The 24,595-nt window shown below is 43.9% G+C and overlaps 1 protein-coding gene across 1 annotated transcript; it reads right to left on the reverse strand.

Moving 5' to 3' along the window:
- Nucleotides 1-3,532: 3,532 nt before the first annotated feature.
- On the reverse strand, nucleotides 3,533-24,595 carry SLC19A2 (solute carrier family 19 member 2). The gene is made up of 6 exons (XM_059412407.1): nucleotides 24,316-24,595; nucleotides 17,070-17,657; nucleotides 10,305-10,527; nucleotides 8,451-8,643; nucleotides 7,955-8,096; nucleotides 3,533-5,553 (listed from the first exon to the last, which is right to left on the reverse strand). Exons 1-6 carry the CDS (start codon nucleotides 24,511-24,513, stop codon nucleotides 5,428-5,430), a joined length of 1,470 nt encoding a protein of 489 aa, XP_059268390.1. The 5' UTR covers nucleotides 24,514-24,595; the 3' UTR covers nucleotides 3,533-5,427.

The following is a 24,595-nucleotide window of genomic DNA, read 5'->3' on the forward strand; positions in this document are numbered from 1 at the left end:
CGCTTCCCGCCGCAGGTCGGCTTGGGATCGAGAGCCTCAGGCGCTAAGAGGGCCCGGGAGGCTGGCCCTCTTGTCTTCCACGTTTGCCTCGCCCTGCAGCCACAGCTCGTCCCGGGGCCTCCGCACGCTCCTGCCCTCAGCCATTCTAGGGCGGCCCCGCACTGCATCCCTCTGGCCGGGATCCGGGTCGGGGGAGGGAACGAAGCAACCAATGTGCAACGCAGAGTGGGATTCAGAAGCCCAACGCAACTTCACTTTACAGATGCGTGACCTTGGGTGGACATTTACACTTTTTAAGCCACCTTAGAAATACGGACGCACTTTTTTTTTTTTTTTTTTTTTTTTAGATTTTATTTATTTAAGAGAGAGAGCGCGCGTGAGCATGAAAGGGGCGAGGGCAGAGGGAGAAGCCGGCTCCCTGATGAGCAGAGAGCCTGATGTGGGACTTGATCCTGGGACTCCAGGATCATGACCTGAGCCGAAGGCAGCTGCTTAACCAACTGAGCCACCCAGATGCCCACGGACACACATTTTGAATGTTAACTTAGTAACCTGGACAATCCTGTCTCTTCCAAGGCCGTGTCAGAAAGGCCTTCCTCACACCTAACCACTTGAAATGGCCATTGGACTAGAGCTTTTAGGTGGTTATTTCCCATAAAATTCATCGTATACTCTGCTGCCAGATTACATCTCTTGAATATAAGATTGTTACCGCACCTCCAATTAATACACATTAGATAATGACTCCAAACTGTCATTCCAAACTTTGTCACCACCCCTCTCTACCATCAATCAGCCCTTGCTGATGATTCACATTTGGGCCTCATAACTTTAGGCCTTTTTTCTCCACTACACAGTTTCCCTTTCTAAATTTGTTAAATTTAGATGATCTTGCAGGGCCAGCTCAAATGCCATCTCCCTCAGAGAGCCGCTTAGATTTCCCCAAAGCCCTTGTTCTCTTTGACACAAGGCTTTTTAATTCTTTTTTTTTTTAAAGATTTTATTTATTTATTTGACAGAGAGAAATCACAAGTAGATGGAGAGGCAGGCAGAGAGAGAGAGAGGGAAGCAGGCTCCCTGCTGAGCAGAGAGCCCGATGCGGGACTCGATCCCAGGACCCTGAGATCATGACCTGAGCTGAAGGCAGAGGCTTAACCCACTGAGCCACCCAGGCGCCCAAGGCTTTTTAATTCTTAATGGGAGATGGTTAATGGTACCTGACACTCTCTTGTAATACAGTTGGGCATCTACATTATCATCTCTACTTATCACCCAGTTTTAAATTCCTTGAGAGCAGGAAATTACGACTTTTTCATCTTTGTATCCCCAGAAGCTTTCCAAAATATAAATTAAAAATAAGGGGAGGGGGCGCCTGGGTGGCTCAGAGGGTTAAGCCTTTGCCTTCAGCTCAGGTCATGATCTTAGGGTCCTGGGATCAGACCCCAGCAACTGGCTCTCTGCTCAGCGGGGAGCCTGCTCCCCCCCCCCACCTGCCTCTCTGCCTACTTGTGATCTCTGTCAAAAAATAAAAAATTAAAAAAAATAAAAATAAGGCGAGAAAGTGTTTAAAAGCCTGCCATTGTTTTCATTTTGATTGAAACACTTAAAAAAAGCTTCCTTGATGAAATTTTGAGATTCATAGCTACAAGTTAATTGTAAATAGAAGGATTAAGGAATTGATTTCTCAGCCCCCTACTCTACCTCCAATGTGACAGGTGCTTTCATACATGTTCTTTCATTCTCCCCCTTTTTATTTTAAAGATTTTATTCATTTATTTGTCAGGGAGAGAGCACAGCAGGGGAATGGCCGACAGTAGAAGCAGCAGACTCCCCACTGAGCAGGGAGCCCAATATGGGGCTGGATCCCAGGACACTGGGATCATAACCTGAGCCCAAGGCAGACGCTTAATGACTGAGCCACCCAGGAGCCCCATGTTCTTTCATTTCTTCACAGCAATCCTGTCAGGTTGCTGCTACCCCCACTAACCCATAAGGAAGCTATTTTCCCAGTGACAAGGTAGAGCCTTGAGGGGCAAACCTCGCATTCTGAACCCCCTTCCATCGCATCAGCACTACTTATGGAAAAAGTCATTAGAACTACTACAAGATCCTTTTCCAGAACCAAAGGAGATCATGTTCACAAATGCCTTTTCCAAACTAGAACGTGTAACTACTCAAGGGTAAGGTATTAATTACAAGGAGGATGTTGTAAGTGGAACACACAGGTATCCAATCTCTATCATTTAGAGCACAAAATGCCTTGAATAAACCCTCCGGTGGAACGGAGGTCATCAATAGGCCTTTTAATCTTAATCTCTCAGGTGCATGTACTTTTAAAAAAAGTAACGGCAGCAGTGCCTGAGTGGTACAGTCAGGTGACGGTCCGACTCTTGGTTTTGGCTCAGGTCATGATCTCAGGGGCTAGGATCAAGCCCAAAGTCACGCTCCTGCTTCTTTGTCTCCCTTTCTGCCCCACCGTCCACTCTCACTTTCTCTCTAAAATAAATAAATAAATGAATCTTTAAAAAAGTAATGACAGGGGCACCTGCATGGCTGTCAGTTGGGCATCTGCCTTCACCAGTATCCCGGGACTCTGGGTTCGAGCCCCTCATTAGATCTCTGCTAGGCGGGGAGCCTGCTTCTCCCTCTCCCTCTGCCTACAGCCCCCCTTGCTTGTGTTTGTTCTCTCTCTGGCAAATAAAAAAAAAATCTTAAAAAAAAAAAAAAGTAATGACATTTAGCTATTTGTACTGGCAGGTACTGAATCTGTTACATATCCTTTATGTAATTTAATACTCATATGGCACTAGCATATGTTTTACAACAAAGGATAAAAATAAGACATGGCCCCTGCTCAGAAAGCTTACAATTTGAAAGGCATTAACATACAGGGGATATAATTTCAGGGACAGAAAATTATAAAAATGTTTTTAGTTTAAAAAATGAGTCTTCCATGATAATGAAACAGGTTTTAGAATGCGATATTAAAGGGAAGGTACGCCTTTGTATATGTAAGAAACAAGAGATTTGGTTCCTGGGACATAATGAACAAGTGATTCTCAGCTGAAGGACAGAAGATGCTTCCTTTCATAATATTTTGGGCTGGAACAAAGTGGCTATGAAGTTTCAAAAGAAGATGGCACCTTGAGCCCTTGATTTGACTGAGTCTCCTTTATTTGTAAAATTCAGTTAACATTGAAGGGAAGGTGGGTCTTTTTGGTTTCTAAAAAGAAGAATGCTTTAAAGAGAGATAAGAGGTACCAAGATGAAGTCCAAGAAAAATAAACAGTGTGGTGTGGTGCTAAAAATAACAGGGAAAACAACAGAAAATAATGGGGAAGAGTCAAAGGCAAAGATCACAAAACAATGGGAAGAATTCACAGGTTGAGAAGACTAAACAGAAAGGTCAGGTGAGGGAAGACGTAGTATGAAATTGACCCTAGGAGAAATTATTAAAAGGTTTACATATGTAACCCAAAGCTCCTACTGAAGCAATAAACAAATTTAAAATAATTGTGATTAAAAGGAAAAATATAATGTAAAATATTTATTCAATAAAAATAATTTTATAATTTATACAGAATTGAATAAAAAGTACAACAAATTATTTTCACTTCTTTGCTAAATTGCATACAGTACAACTTGCAAACTGGGCTTAACATTCTGTAAATATGGCCACATACCAGGATATGAACTTATTATCATCTTAAATAAGTAAAGGCTCCAGTTTGGAACCACAAGCCTTGAATTAAAGTCCAGGGAAACACTGCTTTGGTAACATGAATAATTTGATTGTACCACAGTCGGTTTTATTAAAAAACATTGAATAAAATCCTTGGAACACCACTTTTTTACGTCTTTCTGAATAAACAATTCCCTCTGTAGCAAAACAAAAGATACAATATAAAATCAGAGGCTGTCCTTTAAGACATCACTTCCCCTTCCCTTACTTAGTGTTCTGCTCTTGCCCTTGATCAGAAAGGAAAGTGAATGGAAAATGGCCTATATTTATTTTCTTTCATCTACTTCTAGAGTTCCCACTTATACTAAATGACTATAACAACTCTGGAATCTTGATACTATTATTCACACTGCTTACCTGTGTTATTCTAAATAAGTTAACCAAGGTTATTTTTCAAGATAAGGCAACAAAGTCGGCTATAAAAAGGCTTTCGTGTCTCACATACACTAGCAGCCCCTCCGTTTACTAGTTACAGAATTCAATGCATACATAATAACATTTTTCCAAGTACCTTGGAAATGAAATCACTAGCAATTTTTTATTTTCAGATATTCCAAGATGATCCACCCTTACAAGCAAAGGCAGATTTAATGTACAAAATGCAGGAATCAAGTCTATCCTAGTTTCTGTCCCACCGAAATAATTAAAAAGAGGCTCAGTGTGTGAAAAGGCCTTACAATAATCCAACACATCTAACTCCCGATGACATCTCTATCTTGGGTAAGAAGGACAAATAATATAAAAGCTATAAATAGGGATGAAGATATTTTAAAAAGGACTTTTTATTTTATTTTAGAAATAAAAGGGAATGTGAATACAAAATGGGCTACTTGTATCTTTAGCCCATACTAACTTTTCATCACTGAACTAAAAGTCCTTCATACCAAAGACCAAAATACAGGCAAATATACCATAAGTTTTCTGATTAGGTCTCTTCATTTCAATGATTAGCAGGCCTCAAAACTTGCCTTATTTTCTAACTAAATGAGCTTCTCCGGGAAGCATACGAGTAACGCAGAAGTGTATTTCTAAAGACAACCTACACAAACACAAAATTGTCAAGATGGAAACAGAACATTCATACAATGAATTTTTTTAAATAAAACTAGAAATGACACACATTCCTAATATGACAGAACACCAAGCCAAGAGCAAATGTTGCCAGTGGTTAAGAACAACTTTCATCTGTAGAAACACGAATGCAGATGAGTAACAGAAATAAGAATTAAGCTGAACAGAGGCAGGTGCTGTTGGAACTTATTTCTATTCTGACCTGTAATATCCTGTGGCCCTGGGGAAGCCCACCAGGCCACGCCTCTGGCCGATCAGATAGAGAGAAGTAACTTGACCTACCGAACACCAAACTCACTTGCTATCCCAAGTACAAACACCATGTGGTTTCTTGAATGCTCTTATAACTTGGTTTTCAAAATCAAGTTCACTTCTGAATCAGAAGAAAGTAATCCTTATATTAGCTTTCATAAATAATCCATGAGATAAACTTCACCTCTGGCTCCTCTAAACAGTATTGTTACTCTAGGAACACAAGGTCTAGTCAGTTGGCTGCTTTGAAGCCTTAAAAAGCACATCCATAAATATACATCTACATATTAAAACATTAAATACATCCAGGCACAGTTGCTGTGCAGATTTTTTGCTATACGAAGCAGCTTATCAGCAGTGTATTATGAGGTGGTTACTTGAGAACTCAATTCTGCATCTTGCTTTCTGTATTTCTTCAGAATATTAACGGTACCATTAGCCAGGAAAACCACAGCGATGAGTGCAAAATACCCGGCGTAGATCATGAACTAAAGGAGATGGGGAAAGAAGTCATGGAGAGAATTATCAATTAGAAGATGAGAAGTTTTATTTTATATATGTGAACATAGCCTATAATTAAAAGTATATTCAGTTTCTCCATAAGCCTTCACAAAACCCTGTGTGCTCACACAACCTGCCAGGCTCTGACAAAAAAAAAAAAAAAAAAAAAAATACCAGGCAGCAGAGCATGGTAAGACTGAAGCTCTGTCGGACTCAGTGCAGCTCCTGACTCCATGCCTTCCTAGCTGTGTGACCCTGAAATACTTCCATCTCTGAGCCCTGACTTCACTTACAACATGGAATTCACAATATTCCCTATTTTACAGGGTTGCTGGGAAGGGATGAGATCATGCGTGTGTTTATTCGTACACACCGCTAAGGCTGTTAACACAGCTGTTTTCTATTTGTGTTGCTGTAGTTGTCACAAAGGAATCACGGTCTCTATCCTCAAGCAGGTAGGTAGAAAGTGACTAGCAGGCCAAATTCTGAAGACTTCTGTTCTTCCCCAGAGGAGGGCAGTAGAAAGTTGGCTGGATTTCGTTAGGGGATCACTTTCTACTTTTCATATGGATCTTCTCCAGGCTAACATTTTAATGTGACTGTATAGTTTATCAACAGCTTCTTCTTCTTCTTCTTCATCATCATCATCATCATCATCTTGAAAGAACTTATGAAACAACCATCTGCTGGCTCGTGAGCGCAATACGGGTGCCGCTCTAAGACTTCGAGCCAGGTTCTTTAAAATTTGGATACATTTTCCGGGGCGCCTGGGTGGCTCAGTGGGTTAAAGCCTCCGCCTTCGGCTCAGGTCATGATCTCAGGGTCCTGGGATCGAGCCCCACATCGGGCTCTCTGCTCAGCAGGGAGCCTGCTTTCTCCTCTCTCTCTCTGCCTGCCTCTCTGCCTACTTGTGATCTCTGTCAAATAAATAAATAAAATCTTTAAAAAAAAATTTGGATACATTTTCCTATAGGAAACCTGTTGATTAATTACAGCAGTTAAGAGTTCAGCACAACCTACACAATTCGAGATTCCACCCACTATTTCTATCGCAGGATGACAAGCACTTAGGTCCTCTCCTACCCTCCATTCCAAATCGAAGCACCTTGAGAGGTCTTCTCAAGGTTTTCACTGCTGGTGGTAATTGGGGAACACAGAGGAAGTGGTGAGCTCCCCCTCTGCTCCCCCGGCCCACCTTTCTGAGGCAGCATGATCCAGGGAGGGACGGTCAAGCTTTAGAGTTAGAAACTGGTTTAAGGGCGCCTGGGTGGCTCAGTTGGTTGGACGACTGCCTTCAGCTCAGGTCATGATCCTGGAGTCCCGGGATCGAGTCCCACATCGGGCTCCCAGCTCCAAGGGGAGTCCGCTTCTCCCTCTGACCTCCTCACTCATGTTCTCTCTCACTGTCTCTCTCTCAAATAAATAAATAGAATCTTTAAAAAAAAAAAAAAAAAGAAGCTGGTTTAAATCCCAGCTTTGCCACGCTATTATTGACCACGAGACCTTAAGCAACACTTTACGTTACATAACCTCTCAGGGACTCGTTCTCTCGATGCCCAAGCCTGACAACAACCCTGCATAACTCTAAAGGACCACGTGGCCCACGAAAGCCCTCAGTGCACATCAGCTACTATGATGATCATTTCTGTTCGAGCTCTTGGGGAAAAACAGTTAATGACTGCTAACACGGTGGGCCTTCGTAGAGTAAGAACACTAGTACCTCAGTATGGAGGGAGTTATCCAGGCTGGGATGGCTGGGATGGGGGCAGAGGAGGCACTTTTTGATTCAACTGCCCCTTTTGCCAGAGTACAGAGCAAGGCCCACCTACAACTCACAACACACGAAGGCATATGCGACAATACGCTTCCTGAATGAATGCAAAGACCCACAGTCTCTGGGCGTGTGTGCAGCTGTCTCCTCGGTGGGTCGCTCATGAAGAATCTTCATGCTATTCATCAATGGCAAGTCACTACCTTGGTATTTGGGTGAGTGCTACTTCGGATAAAGGAGGAAGGAGACATAAAGAACTGTGAGATGAAGCAGGGCATCTCAAACACCAGAGGCAGTGTTCCATGCACAGAATTAAAAACGGAGGGACATACTGGATGAGGAAGCGGAAAAGCTTGGCCTGGAAGGAACCAGCATTACTTCTTGGCTCTACCAGGCTGCTAAGTTACACTCAGAAATGTTCTAGGTCCTCATCAAAAATATGATGGTCCCAACATCCTCCAGGGAGAAAAGAACTAAGGATGGGGGTTGACTGAAGGCAGGAGGGAACACTTCCACTTCTCCTATCTGTCTCTACCGTTTGAATTTGCTTTCATCCAGCTCCACGTTGTCACCCTGATCCAGTGACAACACCTTGAGTGTCGAAACAGAAATTTTACCTGAATGGTAATGTCTAAGCCAAGGCCGCTGGAATCCACCACGATGAGAGTGAGCAGTGTCTGCAGGGCCAGAGCAATGAAGGTGTTCACACCAAACACAAGGGCATAGCGCTCCATGCTGAGGTTAGCAGCAATCTGAAAGCTTAAAAAACCAACCCACAAAAGAAGAATGAATAGGTAAGAATCACTTCCGAGGTAGTTAGAATGTTGGCTTCAATTATAAAGAGGAGCCCCTTCTTTCTATTGTCCTTTCCCTTCCCAACCAGGTGAAAAGCCCTAAGTGGTGTAAACCTCATGCAAACATCAGAACAGAGCAGGAATATACGAACAAGGAAATCAACGAGCCTCACCTAAGTGCTTCCTCAGGAGAAAAACATGCAATACAATGCTTCCTTCTGTTTTAACTAGAAATTTTCATTTGTTTGTAAAGAAACCAAAAGAGTTTATACTGGCACAAGTTTTCCAAATGCTTCTTTAAAATACTCCAAATACATACGTTGCTATGGTGATGAGTAACATGTAGATGATTCTGAAGATGACATAGGACGTGTAGCAAACCCAGATGTTGTGCACCGTATCCATGACATACACGGAAGCAGCAATCAGCAGGGAAAACAGAGACAGCATCATCTCCCCCCAAGTTGACCAGGATATTTTGATGTAACCCACTGCAAACACAGCAACGGCACCTACAAAACCAAACAGAAAACCCAACTATTTATTTTGCTAAACAAATGCTTTTTTAATGAATTAAAAATTCAGCTTAGATTATTAAATTTTAAAACCTTGCAACTAATAGGGGAGCTGAAGGGGCACCTGGGTGGCTCCATGGGTTAAAGCCTCTGCCTTAGGCTCAGGTCATGATCTCAGGATCCTGGGATCCAGCCCCACATCGCGCTCTCTGCTCAGCAAGGAGCCTGCTTCCCCCTCTCTCTGCCTGCCTCTCTGCCTACTTGTGATCGCTGTCAGATAAATAACTAAATAAATCTTTTTAATAAACAAATAAATAAATAGGGGAGCTCAAGATTAGGGAGGGCCTTGAAAGTGAGGCAGAGAATTTTGGACTCGATGGAATAAACACCATGGAGTCACTGAGAGACAAGAAGAGACTGAATGAGAGTGTGTACAGAAAAAGACAGAAATACGGAAATCATGCGATGTCTTCTAAAACACCTTAAGAAGTCAGTCAACATGGGTGCCTGGGTGGCTCAGTTGGTTAAGCATCTGCCTCTGGCTCAGGTCATGATCCCAGAGTCCTGGGATCAAGTCCCACATTGGGCTCTCTGCTCAGTGGGGGGCCTGCTTCCCCCCCTGTCTCTCATGAATAAATAAATAAAATCTTTTAAAAAATAAAATAAAATGGGAATGTAATACCCATTTATTAAAACAAAAACAAAAACCAAAAAAACAAAAAACAACTGCCTTCAGCTCAGGTCATGATCCTGGTGTCCCAGGTTGGAGCCCCACATCAGGCTTCCTGCTCAGCAGGGAGCATGCTTCTCCCTCTCACCTTTCCCCTCTCATTCTCTCTCTCAAATTAATTAATTAATTAGTTAATTAATTTTTTTAAAAAAGGAAGTAAGTAAAAAAATTAGAAAGTGGCGATAGAATATAATGGTCAAGGACACAGGCTCTGAGTTCAAATCCTAACTTTACTACTTACCACCTATCTGATCTTGGGCAACCTGTTTCCCTAACTATAAAATAGGGATAATAACCGCACCTATCTCAGGCACTGTGTGAGGACATAAGTCCTGTCCTGTCTTAGGACATAAGTCCTAAGAATAGCATTTATTGCACATTAACACTTAACATTAGTTATTGTCATAAACTTCTATATATTGTTTCAAAGTTTCACGTCAAGTAGCAAAAGCATCTAATAAATATAGAGATAATGAAAACCTGAAGAAGAAAATTTTGAAAATCATTCCATTAGGCTTCCCTGAAGGATATAAAGAATCGAAGTGTGTTAATCATGCTGACCCATGACTTGAACACTGCTAAATTTCTTCGTAAATTACAAAATTAAAACTCAAAATAAAGAAATCATTCCTTGGGGCGCCTGAGTGGCTCAGTCGGTTAAGCATCTGCCTTCAGCTCCGGTCATGATCCCAGGGTTCTAGGATCGAGACCACATCGGGTTTCCTGCTCAGAGGGGAGACTGCTTCTCCCTATCCCTCCTGCTCCCGCTGCTCGTGCACTGTGTCAAATAAATAAATTTTTTTTAAAAAAGAAAGAAAAAAGAAAAGAGATCATTCGTTGGGGTCACTTTAAATTTAGGAGGGGAGGGGAAATCTGATTATGGTTGACCTCATCACCTGAGGGGGAACTACCCACCCGACCTCCTTACCCAGGAGGGTGGACACGGCCTCCACGCCTCCGTTGTAGATAGCAGCACTTCGAGAGGGCATCACTTGCTCCCACAGGCCCTGTGTGTAGTTCACCACTTGGAAATAGCCGCAGGTGGAGAGGGCCCACCACACAGACCAGCAGAGCAGCGGACGAGAGGAGTAACACATCAGGAAGTCATTCCACAGGACCTTCAGCACAAGGAGACGGTCTGGCTGGGGCTCCTACATAGGAAAAGGGGAAAAAAGCTCAAATACTAGGAAGGCAACCACAGGAAACAACTGTTATGCACTTCCTTTTCTATTTGACAGACATTTTTCTTTTTCCTGGTGAAAACCAACTGGTTGGTTATTTTTGTGCATACAATTAGTATAGAGGTGAACCTCATTTTATTGTGCTTCCCTTTTCCGCACTTTGCAAATATGTTTTTAACTTCTGGAAGGTTTATGGCAACCCTCTCGAGCAAGTCTATCAGAGCCAGGTTTCCCATGGTATTTGTCACTTTGGGTCTTTGTGTCACATTTTGGGGATTCTCACAGTATTTCTAACTTTTTCATTATTTTTTTTTTTTATGGTGGTCTGTATCAGTGACCTTTGATGTTACTACTGTCCTTGTTTTGGGCTGCCATGAATTGAATTGTACCCATTGAAGACAGCCAACTTCATCAGCAAATGTTGCATGTGTTCTGACTGCCCCACTGACCTGCCATTTTCCCTCCATTTCCCTCTCCCCAGGTGTCCCATTCCCTGAGGCACAGGAACATGGAGATTAGGTCAATTAATAACCCTACAACCGCCTCTAACAGCAACTTCTGGAATTTTTTTTTAAATTTCCTTTGTCTAGAATGTTCTTCATTATTTTTCTATTCAAATCTTATTTGCCTCCCAAAGTCTACTTCAAATATCAGGTCTTTCAGCAAAGGAGAACCTCTAGATGTAAACAGAACCTCTGAGTAGGTATAGCTGGGTGTTTGGAAGGCCAAGTTACAATACCACTCATTTCTCAGCCCTGTTGTGCACAGAGGGAGACCAGTCTGTAGCCAAAACAACAGCTAGGATGGAAATTTCCAAGCCTAAGTTTGCTTCTTTTATTAAATGTTTTTGAAGGACACAATCCCAATCCTAACTCTTGCTATGAACAACAAACACCTTCATGATGAAAAGGAGCCTATCATTATCTCCTTAGCTGTTGATATTCCATTATCCAAAACACAGTAAAAGCATACAGAGTGAGCCTTAACTGATGGGAACAAATAATGTACATTTGTTTTTAGGAAAACAAAACAAAACAAAATATGGATCAAGGAAGCATAGGTGCTGTTGAGGCAGGTTTACAATTGGGCAACAGTGAAGTTCTAGTCAAACATAAAAAGCTTCTAGGACTCTCTCTCCTGCTCTGGCCTGTTGTGCACTTATTCTGCTCCCAGAGTCATTCTTGCCTTAGCCTGGTAGCTTACTGAGCTCTCATTCCTAAACCAGAAAGTAAGGCATTAACAACCTGTTAAGAGTTGACCTGTCTTTGGCTACTGTTTCAGGGAAGATGACACTTCTCTCAAGTTCAAGGGCACTGAACTTGAGCTATAACAGGGAAGGGTACAACCACGTAGGGCTGCACACTCCCTCCCTCCCATCCCAGCTCAGATACATCCACTGGCTGGGATCTGACTGGAGATATCCAGAGGGAATGGTACGTGACCATAAGGAGAGAAGAAGGGTCGAAAGGAGACTATGCCCTTCACAAAGACTCTCTACCATTCTGGCTTTGTGCTTGGGGCCAGCCTGGATGGACAGGGGGACTACTGTCCCAACACAAACCGCCCACCATCACTGTCACCATTTCAATTTCATTTCCTTAGATTCTGAAAGCAAAATATTTTGATATGAGAAGACAAGGAAGATAAGGATCACATACCATGGAGCAAAAAAACCCAGAGTTCGAAAACTACATGCAGACTGTAATTTCATGTATTATAAAATGTATACCTACAAATACATACTTATGTATATATGAAAAGAGATGCTTATTAAGGTCACTCAACTATTATTAGTGGTAATCTACTATTGTTGGTAGCAGATCAGATGATTCAGACTTCTTTTTATGTGGTTTTCTTTTACTGTTTAATTAAAAAATGAAGTGTGAATCTTTATAAAATCAGACTTTTTCCTACTAAGATGATATATTAACTATACATTGTATCCACAGTGACTCATGAAATTAAGTAAATAAAGGCTATTTTCTCCCTAAAATGTGAGGATAATCTCCGTGGAATGAGAACCAAGTAATGTTCCACAGCTATCTAGGCCTACTCACACCAGCCCTAAATCGAGTTTCAGATGCCACTTAAAGAAAGGTTCTGACGTGGTCTTAAAAGAAAAACAAAACAAAACCTTGAGAAATTCTTTCTCTCCACCAAGGAATAGGGGTCTTTAGTACGGTGGTTTTTGAAGTTAGCTGGATCTGGGTTTGAATTTTGACCGTGCTACTTTCTTTGTGCCTTTGGGTAAGTTATCTGATGTAAGCTTTCGTTCCCTCAACTGTACAAGGGGGCGCATTGATTCCCACATCACAGAGTTTTCATAAGGATTAAATGAGCTAAGAATCTAAGATTTCTACCACAGTATCCAGTGCCCAGGTCAAAACAAATGGGAGCTGAGGCGACAATGATGGTAAGGAAAAAACCACAGGAGTACACCTGCCTACATGCAGATGGAAAAAATTTCTAAATCTTGGGCTTTTTACTATAAAATGGAAATGCGTATTTACTTCAACAGGCTTTTGAAAGAACTCAGTGGGTGTTACTTGGTATGCAGCAAGTGCTCAATAAATGCTGGTTTCCTTTGTACTCTATCATGGCTCACTGAGACAATCAACAAATACTTACAAGCACCCACACTGCATGTTTGGCGATGGTCTAGATTCTGGCAATACAGCAGAGAAGTCCCTGCCCTCGTTGAGCTGACATTTTGGTTACGGGAGACAGGCGATAAACACACGTGAGAGAGCTTACAGTAGGAATGATACTATGAAGAAAGGGTGGCAAGGGACTGTGGTAGAGAAAAGGAAGGCTGGTGAGAGTGTTGAAAGGCTTTCTGAAAAGCTCATGCCTGAGCAGATACCTGAGTGACATAAAGGAACCAGCCATGAAAATCAGAATGAAGGGCAGTCCTGACTGAAACCTCTGGACTGAAGTTCTAAAGTGGGAATGAGCTTGATGTTTCAGCGAGTTTCATGTGAGATAGGCCAGATTACAGGGGGATTCCCAAGCCACATTATGAGTTTGGGATTTTTTTCTACACACAACAGGAAAATATATGGGGGCGGGGGTAGGATAAGTTGGGTTTATTGCCTAAACAGTGAAGATTTAAGTCAAGGGCTGATGACTGCAATTAAACCACTTCTATGACACTATGTGCTCCTAATTACAGAGAGGATTGGACAGGAAAGGAAAAGGCATTTGTGTGATACCTGGGAATCTGAAGAAAAATGTACTTTCAGATCAATCAGCTCATCACACTCAGTGTTCCAGAGCTCAGGAAAGTTCAGGGATCATCTGGTTTCACAGTCTACAGTTAAGAGTAGCCTCAGTTAAAGAATTAGTGGTAGAATTAGGACCAGGTTCTGGAGACACCTTTCCTAAGGTTCAGAAAACCAGGGGGAACCAATTCGAACTGAAAGGTTATCTGCAGCCCCACAACAACTATCTACAGTGAAGGCACAAGGCTATTCTTGATTACTCAGGTATAATGATAAAGACAATAGAAATGGAACCATAGGGCACCTGGGTGGCTCAGTGGGTTAAGCCTCTCCCTTCCACTCAGGTTATGATCTCAGGGCCCTGGGATCGAGCCCCACTCGGGCTCTCTGCTCAGCAGGGAGCCTGCTTTTCCCTCTGCCTCTCTGCCTATTTGTAACCTCTCTGTCAAATAAATAAGTAAAATCTTTAAAAAAGAAAAAAAAAAAAAAAGAAATGGAACCATATACTGATTACCTACTACGGATACTCATTTGAGAGCCTTACTTTGCCTTTGAATTTAATACACGAAATAACTCTGTGAAGCTGATAGAAGAAGGAGTAAAGAAACAAAGTCTCAAAGAATTAAGTAACTTGCCCAAGATCACCCTGCTGGTTAAGTACTAGAACCTCCGTTTGACCTTCTCCAAAATCCACTACGGTGTGCTGCTAGAAATTATATAAAGTACAAAGTGGAAACATTAATGTTTCATAGAGCTCAACACACACATACACAAAAGAATGCTTACTCATCATAAAGGGTATCAGTCTACAAATAAAAGTATGGGTGTATTAACAGGTATCCTCCCGGTAATCATGTGTCAGGCCCTGTGCTAAAGAAGGGGCTTAATTTACATCATTTCTAACGGATGAGCAATTTAAGGTAAATCAGGTCCGACACTAGGCCGAGCACAGAAGGAATCCTGTTTCCTATTTAGGAAAGAGAATCCCTGGCTGTGCTGGAGTGTCCACAGCAAGAGGCCCGTTCTGAAAAGAACTCACAGACACTGGAGGGTAACTGGTGGACGGGGCTGTCACTTTGTTGACTTCCACTTCATTTTCCCTTTCCATCAAGCCAAGATCAAACCACCCACCCACCTACCCACTCTTCTTTACCATATTTACAATTATGATTTACACAGTTCAGCTGTGGGCTCTATCAACTTAAAATGGCACTGCGGTCCCTATCATCTGTATTCTGACTTCTTCAAGCCTGTCAAGAGAAACAGCACTAGTTTCGCCCTGTACAGCTGCCAAGCAGCCCCAACAGCCTGTTCCGTGCCAGCAGCACAGCCAGGATACGAAGGAACTGACTCGATCTAACTTTTACCACACTGTACCCGAGAGGATGGTTCTGACCCCATCGTGAAAGACCTACAGCATAACGTACAGATCAAGTGGATCTCATACATTCTCTTTAATGATATTACAGGGTCTATCAGTGCGATTCCACACACGTCACTCATCTCTTCCCAATCCCTATATCTAAAATGAGGGTTGATGACATCTAAAGTCCCTTGTAACTTTCAGACACTCTGACTGTGCAATGGCCTGTGGTCAGAATCACTTTCAACTCTAAGTTTCAGAATTCTTCAGCATATCAAGTACTGACATTTTGCATGTGTATAAACAACAAATGTCAAGTTGGTCGACAGAGTTTTTTAGATGTGGTTTATAACTCATTAAAATGCAATAAAATCAATGTAGTGGGCAGTGATCTGCATTGTAAAAAAACCCAAAATGAATGAAACAAATAAGACACTGTATATTCATTACACTTAAATTAAAAAACTAAAAATAAAACAAGTTATTATCAAATAAATGAATTGAATGGAATGTATCAATAAAGTATTGCGCAGTAAAACCTTTGCTTCAGTTATATAGAAAAAACATATACACCTATCGGCAGAACTTGTTTCTATGTAAGATGTGTTTCTTACTCATGCTCAAAATGGTTTAAAACTTCCTGGTCTATACAAATCTTCAGAAGTATGGCCAATGTTAATATTGAAGATATAGAAGTATTATGCAAATGTGTATACATATTAATTTTAGCTACAACCATTTTAACACATTTGAAACAGAATTAAAAAGGGGTCCTTATTCTTTTTTTCTACTCCGTAAGATCAGGTGATTTTAACTCTTTCCCCCTCCATCAACTCTTGTTGGCAAACAAACAATGAAAGAATCAGCACTGCATTCTTACTTTATCCAGGTATGACTGATGCTACCCGCAGGTGCCCGAGGAATAAAAGTGAGTTTCATGACCAGAGTCACCTAGGCTCAAGCTCTTTGGTAGGATAACCTAAGTTGCAACTAGTAATGGTAAGTGAAGAACAGGGGTAGGCATCAGAGAGTAATTAGATGCCACATGGAAACAATTTGAGTTAACTTCGGGTGGGGAGCCGAAAACCACCCATGTAGGTGCTCTACTCTCATTCAGACGACAAGGTTTATGGACCCAGACAGTAAGAAGGTTAACAGGTTATTTCCAAACACGTCCCATGAAAGCTAAGACTAATTCAGTATCACTGGAATGAACCTTGTCCCTCACAGGGTATAACCTGTTGGAAAGATAAGAAGCTTTTATAAAGAAGGGTGAATGAATGGGGGAAGCAATTAGTATTGCTGGCTAGCCAGAACGTACAGATGGATTATTCTGATAATCTAATAAACCTAAGAGACAACTTCACAGTCACGTTTTTAAATGTATTCCATCATCATCTTAAATTTTCCTGTGATTGTCTTCCTCTGCGCTGTTCATTACTAACCCCCTCTGGGAAAGTGTCACTTGAAAATACAGATACTACTTCCAGCACTGAAGAGAAAATTAAGCTCCCAGCCTTAAATACTTTGGGTTTCAATTCAGAACTGGAAGTAGATATTCATCATTTATTGGAATCATTTCATCTATTCATTTAGCAAAATTTTCTGAGTGCTTTCTTTATAGACCAAATACTGGGGATAGAGGTGAAGAAGACACAGCTCCTGCTGTGGCCTCTGAAGACACCTCTGACACAAGCAATGTCACGCTGTGCAGTCTGACATTGGAGGTCACTCACTCCAGGATAAAACACATTCGTCATCCCTCATATATATCAACCTTATCTTTAATCAGTGGATGAACGAACCACTGGACCAATTCAGGATAAAAACCTGAGTCCAGATGAATATGAAGTCTAGCAAGAGGAGGTTTCCTGTCTGTTCTGTCACCACTGCTCCACCAACCACAAGACATTTAAGGCTAAACTTACCGGCTCCTCCATATTTAGGGGGATTTTTGACTCAATGTCTTCCCACCCAGGAAGGTGGTTAGAAGCTGAGGTGTTGGTTACAATGCCGCCATTTTGTGCCTTGATGCCATTCATCCTCTGGCAAGTGGAAGGAACATGGTGAAAGAAAAGGCTCTTCTGTGGCATAGGCAGAAACCAGGCCACAGCAAAAGCCACAGAAACACAGGTAAGAGAGATGACATTCAGACTGAACAGGGACCAGCCTGCCACAGAGACGAGGATTTGCCCCAGGACAGAGCCCACAGTAAAGCCCACCAAGGTGGCACTCCGACAGTAACTTGTGACTTTCTGGTACATGTTCAGGTCTACCACACTGTAGATATAAGAGTAATAGGCAATTTCAGTGGCTGTGGCAATGCCATAGAAGAATTCCAAGAACTGAATGGCCAGCAGTCCCTGGGCGTAGAGCAGCATGAACCATGTAACAATAAGGCTGAGTCCCTGCAGCAGAACAATAGGCTTATAACGGAGGTAGTCTGTGGCGAGGAACACTGGAAACAGCAGCACCAGGTAAGAGTAAGTCCATACTGGATAAATTTCATTGAAGACCTGAGAGAAAAAGGAAATTTAAAAACCCATTAGTGGTATCAATGGACCTGGAATATTCGTCACAATGTATTCTTATAAAAACAACCTACCCATACCTCTAATAAATCATCTTTTTATTTTTTAAGATTTTATTTATTTATTTGACAGACAGAGATCACAAGTAGGCAGAGAGACAGGCAGAGAGAGAGAGGGAAGCAGGCTCCCCACTGAGCAGAGAGCCTGATGCGGGGCTGGATCCTAAGACCCTGAGATCATGACCTGAGCTGAAGGCAGAGGCTTAACCCACTGAGCCACCCAGGCGCCCCATCTAATAAATCATCTTTATCAACCAAAGAAACCTCAACAACAATTCTGATAACTGTCTGGCATATAATTCCCCATATTCACCCCATCATCTTTTTCTTAAAGTCCTCCCCCTTCATCAAGGCCTGGTTCGAAACCATCCTCGTCTGAGCCAACTTTGCTGGAGCGGACAGTGTTCACGGCGCAGTCCTTGGAGCTCCCCTGATACCGCTTCGTGTGTGCCCATCCCCCCAGTTCCCACCCAGCACTGCTTCCTACCCACGGCTGCACATCTCCCATGGAGCTTTAAAAAATGTGCATGCCTCGCCAACAACGTCCCAGGAGATTTTTGTCTGAGCCAGAGCTGAGGACCACGGCCTTAGCGGGCAGACTCCTGAGGTCTGACTCGCCGGCCAACGCTGACCCGCAGCCCCAGCAACCAGCACGCTGCGTGGACTGTACTTGGCTCAGTAACTGTTTTGGAAACAGGTAAGTATTTGGGAATGGTCATCGATTCTTCCTTCTAGCCTCAGAATAGGGAGCCTTGATGCTACTGTTTGATTAGTTTTCTCGGATTTTAAGTTTCCTTGCTTTGAGGGAATAGGTAAAGAGGATAGTTCTGTCCTAGTCTTGACCGAACAATTCTCTGTGGATGATAGGATTATAGGCAACTTGGATGTCCTTCTTTCTGGCTTGTCTATAATATGAAAAGGACAGAAGTTTTGTTTTCTCTTTAATGGAATTTTATTTTATTTTATTTTTTTAAAGATTTTTATTTATTTATTTGACAGAGAGAAATCACAAGTAGTCGGAGAGGCAGGCAGAGAGAGAGAGAGGGAAGCAGGCTCCCCGCTGAGCAGAGAGCCCGATGCGGGACTCGATCCCAGGACCCTGAGATCATGACCTGAGCCGAAGGCAGTGGCTCAACCCACTGAGCCACACAGGCGCCCCTCTTTAATGGAATTTTAAAAATTGGAATAAAGTAGAAATAATCTCTAAAATCTCTGAAAAATCTCTAATTTTTTCTAGAATAAAAAATCTCTAAAATAATCTCTAAAAATCTTCCACCATACAGACTCTCCTGGGATTTCACCCCCATCATTCGCTGTGTGATTATCCACAAGTTTTTTGTTTAGTTTCCTTTAGCCTTCCTCTTCACTACCAGTTTAAGAGGCATAAACCCTACATCACAAGGCTGCTTGTTGCAAGGATTAAAGGACAGGATAGACACATGCAAATCACTCACTTTCTCTTCTTAGAGGTCAAGATTGAGAACTGAAGCTGAAACAGACCCTCTGGGACAATATGAATGAGTAATTCAGCTGACCTGCCATCCCCATTCTTCCAGGATCCATCACTGTAGGAGACCCTCCCTTCTTTTACTCCTACCCATGTCTAGCAAGGTCCTGGGGATGTATGTAAGTTGGTTTTTTAAAAATCTAGATCACTGGCCCAGATCTTTAAGTGCTTGCTGAAAGGAAGCCTGGGTAACAGGCTAACTACTTCGCCAAGGAGCAATCTAACTCTAGACTCTGACAATCTAAGGCCAAGGGCAACTTTCTTTTTTTAACTCTCATGTAGGCTTTCTCACTTTTACATTCGGGTGAAATTTACATTTCACCCGAATGTAAAACGGGCTCATCAGGGTCAGGGTTTAGAGGAACAATCCAGTAAAAACAGTTATTGTAAAATCTTTGCCAGGGCAGAACATAACTACAAAAGTAGAACATAATCTGAAATATAGCCCAGACTTGCTTTCTGTTTTTGACTGGCCAGATATCAAAAATAATTTGTCTAACAGTCCCCATTCATGAATTTTAGCCCAATTTGTATTTGTATAAATCATTTAGCAATCTCTACTGGATCAGGAAATTTCTTGCTCCTGAATATGGGTATGAAAAGAATAATGAAGAACCGTAGAAATTATTGTTATTTAAAAGTGTGAAAATTTTAGCAACTGAGCTCAAGCACCACCACGACCTAGGACACCTCAACAGAAAAAAGGTACAGGGTACCTTTGAGACAGAAGCAGTGACTTCAGAGAGGTGTTCATTAACAACTCCCTACTCTTTCTTTTTGCCTCTGGTTTTACAGATAGTCTCCTCTAGTTTTCTTAAGTGTGCAACTGCCTCCTCTGACTCCACTCATTTCTTCACCTTCACATTTTCCCCAACCTGTTTTTCCCAACACTACACTCCAAACCATTAGCCATCAAGCCTTTGCTTCAGAAAGAATCTCCGTCACTTCCTTCAGTACCCCATGTTCTCTTGTTCCCAACGCTCCCTTCAGGACTTTGACTTCTTCACTCCCGCAACATTGTCTGTACATACGCATGTTCTATACCTTTCGATAACAGCTGTCCCCAAATGATTAACAGCTAGGTTTTCATTATAAAAAACTCATCCTTTAAATTATCATCTTCACGTGCTTATATTTATGAGATTCATTCTACTCCTAACAGAAAACTACAATTAAGGTAACAAAGATGAGGAACAGGAACCTGGCCAGACCTGCAATGCCTGGAATAAAATTAAAGGTGGGTGGGGGTGGTGGGGAAGAGATGAGTTCTCTTTGACTCATTCGAAATAAAAAAAAAAAAACTGACTTTTCTTTTATGAGAGAGAGGTCACCCCAAGATGAATGTCCCTCTCAGGATGTTATCATTATAATAGCAAAGGTCTACTGACTTACCACCCACTATGCGAATCGCCTTACCTACCTCACTGCATTTAACCCTAACAACAACCTTAAGAGGTAAACGCTTTCATTACCTCTGTTTTACCAACGGAGGAAACTTGGCCTTACAAAAGGATTAAGCAAGTTTTCCCAAGTTCTCACAGCTAGCACTGGCAGAGGGAGGATCGGAACCTTGATACTCTGATTCTACCACAAGAAAATGCCTCATTTCTTGTTGATCATCTGCTATGTTCTGGGGCTACTGCTAGTGCCCGCAGCAGCGTTTACAACCCGTCTGAAAGTGCCTTTATAGGGCATTCCTGAAGAGATAAAGACCACACAATCTCCGGAGCTTAGCCATTGGATCTCCAAAAGAAGATCCATTCTTTTTCTTTTTTTAAAAATTTTTTTAAAAAGATTTTATTTACTTATTTGTAAGAGAGAGAGGAGCGAGAGTGAGCACAGGCAGACAGAGTGACAGGCAGAGGCAGAGGGAGAAGCAGGCTCCCCGCCAAGCAAGGAGCCCGAAGCGGGACTTGATCCCAGCATCCTGGGATCATGATCGGAGCCGAAGGCAGCTGCTCAACCAACTGAGCCACCCAGGTGTCCCAGATCCATTCTTTTTCAAATGCCACCACAGACAAACTGTTACATCAAAATATGTTTCTCCAGCAGATGCTTTTAATCCTAAAGGGAAACCTCCCACAGGACAAAGTGTGCAGACTTACTGACAAATTACAGACTTATTGTCCACACTCTGGACAATACCCACTTATCTCAGGTAAAATCTGCCATGTGAGCAAAGGGAACTGATTTTATCGAAAAGGTGCCTTTTACCATTCTTTGGATCAGAGCTTGTTTGTGCTTTCTTCTGAGATAGAAAAGTCAAAAGAAAACAGATGTTCATTTCAAGCTCTAATTAGGATTTAGACTTTATTTTAGAATCCAGTTTCAATTAAACAACTAGTTAATAAGCTCTTATTTGCACAACACTTTAAGCTGTGTGGATTACAAAAAATAAAATAAAGTCTTAGTTCTTCAGGAGTTCTGAACCTAATGAGCAATATATATTCATACGTTATTGATCAGGAAGATAGGAAATACAGGGCTACTTCTTTGAGGTGGCCCCTGAAGGAGAACAAAGTTAGGGGTTAACAGAAAGATATCAACAGATAGGTATGAGAAGCTTATTCCAAGCAAGAAATCACAACTTTGAGTACAGACTGGTAGGTGAGAGACTGTGGATATGCTGGATTTATGACGAGAAGATTGATGTGGATGGCAGATGGGCATGTAGAGGAAGAAGGCAAGGAGAAGAAAGATGGAGCGGGAAATAAGGCTGTTAAGGAGGTTAAGAGCCAAATGCTGTAGGACTCTGAATATCAGACAGAATAGGTAGAAAGTTGTTTGTTTTTTTTTAAATCAAAGAAAGGTAGTGAATGTCTGTCAAATCACATGCTAAAAAAGATGAAAGAATAAAAAACTGTTGGAGATATAAAGCTCTATTTTATTAAATGTTTGGCTTCATCTGTCAGAACACATTCCATTTTTAATGTGTTTAAATCTTAGAAAGTACGTGTGTGGGGGCAGTGGGCGGTGGCTCAGTCTGCTAAGTGTCTGCCTCTGCTCAGGTCATAATTCCAAGGGTCCTGGGATCCAGACCCACACTGGGCTCCCTGCTCAGTGGGGAGCCTGCTTCTCCCTCTGCCCACCAACCCCCACTTACGTCCTCCCTCTCTCAAACAAGTAAATAAAATCTTTTAAAAAACAAACAAAAACCCTTAAAAATGGTACCTGGAACAGGTAATCATTTTTTCCTGAAATCTAAGAAAAAAATCCTTTGAGGGTGCAAAGATAGAGGAAATTCCATCCTCCTTTTCCTTCTTCTGCCTTTAGACTCGGTTAACAATAGCTCCATTTATGATGATCTACGGAGGCCCTTCTGAAGTCTTACAAGTAAGTACGCACTTGACACAAACAGCACTGACCATGACCTGACATTCACTTTGCCTGAAAATCATTTTATTAACTGTCCACTGGTGAAAGCAAGCATTAGGCCAGGAAGGAGAACAAGCTGTTCTACTTATTTCTGTTTTTAGATATTTTGGAAACCCAGAGTTCCCAGGAAGGTGGACGGAGCCATACTGCGTCTGAACAGCAGTATCAGCCAAGGTCCAAGGTCCTCCTGGACAAACGACCACTGGATTTCTTTTCAAACTCGGCCCCCATCCTCCTCCTCTTGCAGTAACAGAAATCGTGCTGTGTTTGTTACATAATCAGCCAGTATTTACCGGGTCTCGCACCCTTGTGCTACTCCAATGCCACTGAAGGTGAACGAAGCTAGAAAGCTCTCTGATTGGACAGGGCACATGATGACACATGACAACTCCCCGGCTCAGGGCATGTGACAAAACAGATCGGCTTTCAAGCAGCCACAGCGGGAGCTCGTTTCCCCCCAAGCGCCCCTCTCTCCGGCCAGGTGCCCGCCCCGCGCGGGTCACAGGGCCGTTCCCATCAGCAGCTCCAGGATCACTGCTGCTTCGGTGGCTGCACCGCAGGAGCGACTGCCTGCCTCGGAGTCACTCTCTCGAATTCTCCGCGGTAACTTTCCTGTAAAATCGCTCGCTCCCGGGGGTACAATGCAAGCCGCGTTAAAACTCGGACAGGAATGAGGACCTGCGGCGGTGTCCGGGGGGGGGGGGGGGGCCTTCGGACGGAGAAATGGAGGACCTTGAACTGGGTGAAAAGCAATGCCACCTGCTGGAGTCGGACAACGCAAGACCAAGCGGAGTCGCCAGTCTAGGAGCGCACGGTGACCTTCCACTCCCCGAGTGTCCTTGAAAGCGGACGTGGGCGAAGCGACGACAAGCGGGACTGGGAGTCACTGCCTCGTGCTCCGACCCGCTTGCAGGGACAGTGCGCGGCTGCCCCGCGGGGCGAGGACTACCACGGGAAGGAGACTGAGTTCATGGGGGGGCGGGGCGCGCTCACGCGGTAGGCGGGCACCGGGGTCAGCACGTCCGCCAACCAGGCCGCACCCCATCAGTAATCCAAGCCAGTTAAGGGGTGCATGTGCTGGTTGTTCTGTTCGGTCCGTAACTTGAGGACCTCCGGCCCGCGGAGTAAACAAAGCACGGGATGGGGGGAGACGCAGCCGCGCGGGGACACGATTCCTGCAAAAACCACGGGTTCCGCGGCGCCTGCGGGGCTCAGCGGCGGGACGTCCGCCCTCGGCTCAGCTCCTGGTCCCCGGGTCCCGGGATCGAGCCCCGCATCGGGCTGCCTGCTCGGCGGGAAGCCTGCGTCTCCCTGCGCCTCTGCCTGCCTGTGCTCCTGTCCCGCTGTCCCTCTCCGTCACATAAATAAGTAAAACCTTAAAGTTTTGTGAAGCAAGGGGTCCTCCGCCCCTGGCTGCCCGCTCAGGCATCTCCTCCGCCCGGAGCCAGACACCAACTCCCCGAGCCCCAGGACCACGCGCCGCGCCCCCTCCCGCCGCGCGCGGGAACTGCAGGCCCGAGCGCCCGCGCCGCGGCCTCCACACGCCGCCTCGAGCCCACGCGCCGGGCCCCGCCGCGCCCCGGCCCCGCACACGCCGCAGGCCCGGCCGCCGGCGGGAAAGCGCACCGAGCCGCCGCGGCTGCGGGACGGCGCTGCTCCCCCGCGGGCCTGTGCCCGCCGCGCGCCGCCCGCCCGCGCCTACCTCCCGCTCCGTCAGGTTCTTGTCGGGCCCCAGCAGGTAGGGCGTGAGGAAGGGCTCGGACGGCCGGAGGCTGGCGAAGAAGCCGTAGGCGCACAGCAGCGCCGTGGGCAGGAACCAGCCCCCACGGGGCACGCGGGCCGAGCGCAGGAGCGCGGTGGCCGCCGCCGCCCGCCGGGACCCCGGGCCGGGCACATCCATTCGCCGAGCGGAGGCCGCGGACCCGGCCCGGCGCCCGTGCGCGCCCGCTCGTCCTCCGCCCGCCGCGGGGAGGCTCCGGCTC

Source organism: Mustela nigripes, chromosome 10, assembly GCF_022355385.1.
Source record: "Mustela nigripes isolate SB6536 chromosome 10, MUSNIG.SB6536, whole genome shotgun sequence".
NCBI lineage: Eukaryota > Metazoa > Chordata > Mammalia > Carnivora > Mustelidae > Mustela > Mustela nigripes.

Bases quoted from the DNA above. Each gene is read 5' to 3' on its own strand.
- SLC19A2 (XM_059412407.1), bottom strand. From the start codon at position 24,513: ATGGATGTGCCCGGCCCGGGGTCCCGGCGGGCGGCGGCGGCCACCGCG. The intron at 17,658-24,315 runs GTAGGCGCGGGC...TTTTTCTCTCAG, and splicing joins AGAACCTGACGGAGCGGGAG to GTCTTCAATGAAATTTATCC. The intron at 8,644-10,304 runs GTAAGGAGGTCG...TTGGTTTTGTAG, and splicing joins GGCCGTGTCCACCCTCCTGG to GTGCCGTTGCTGTGTTTGCA.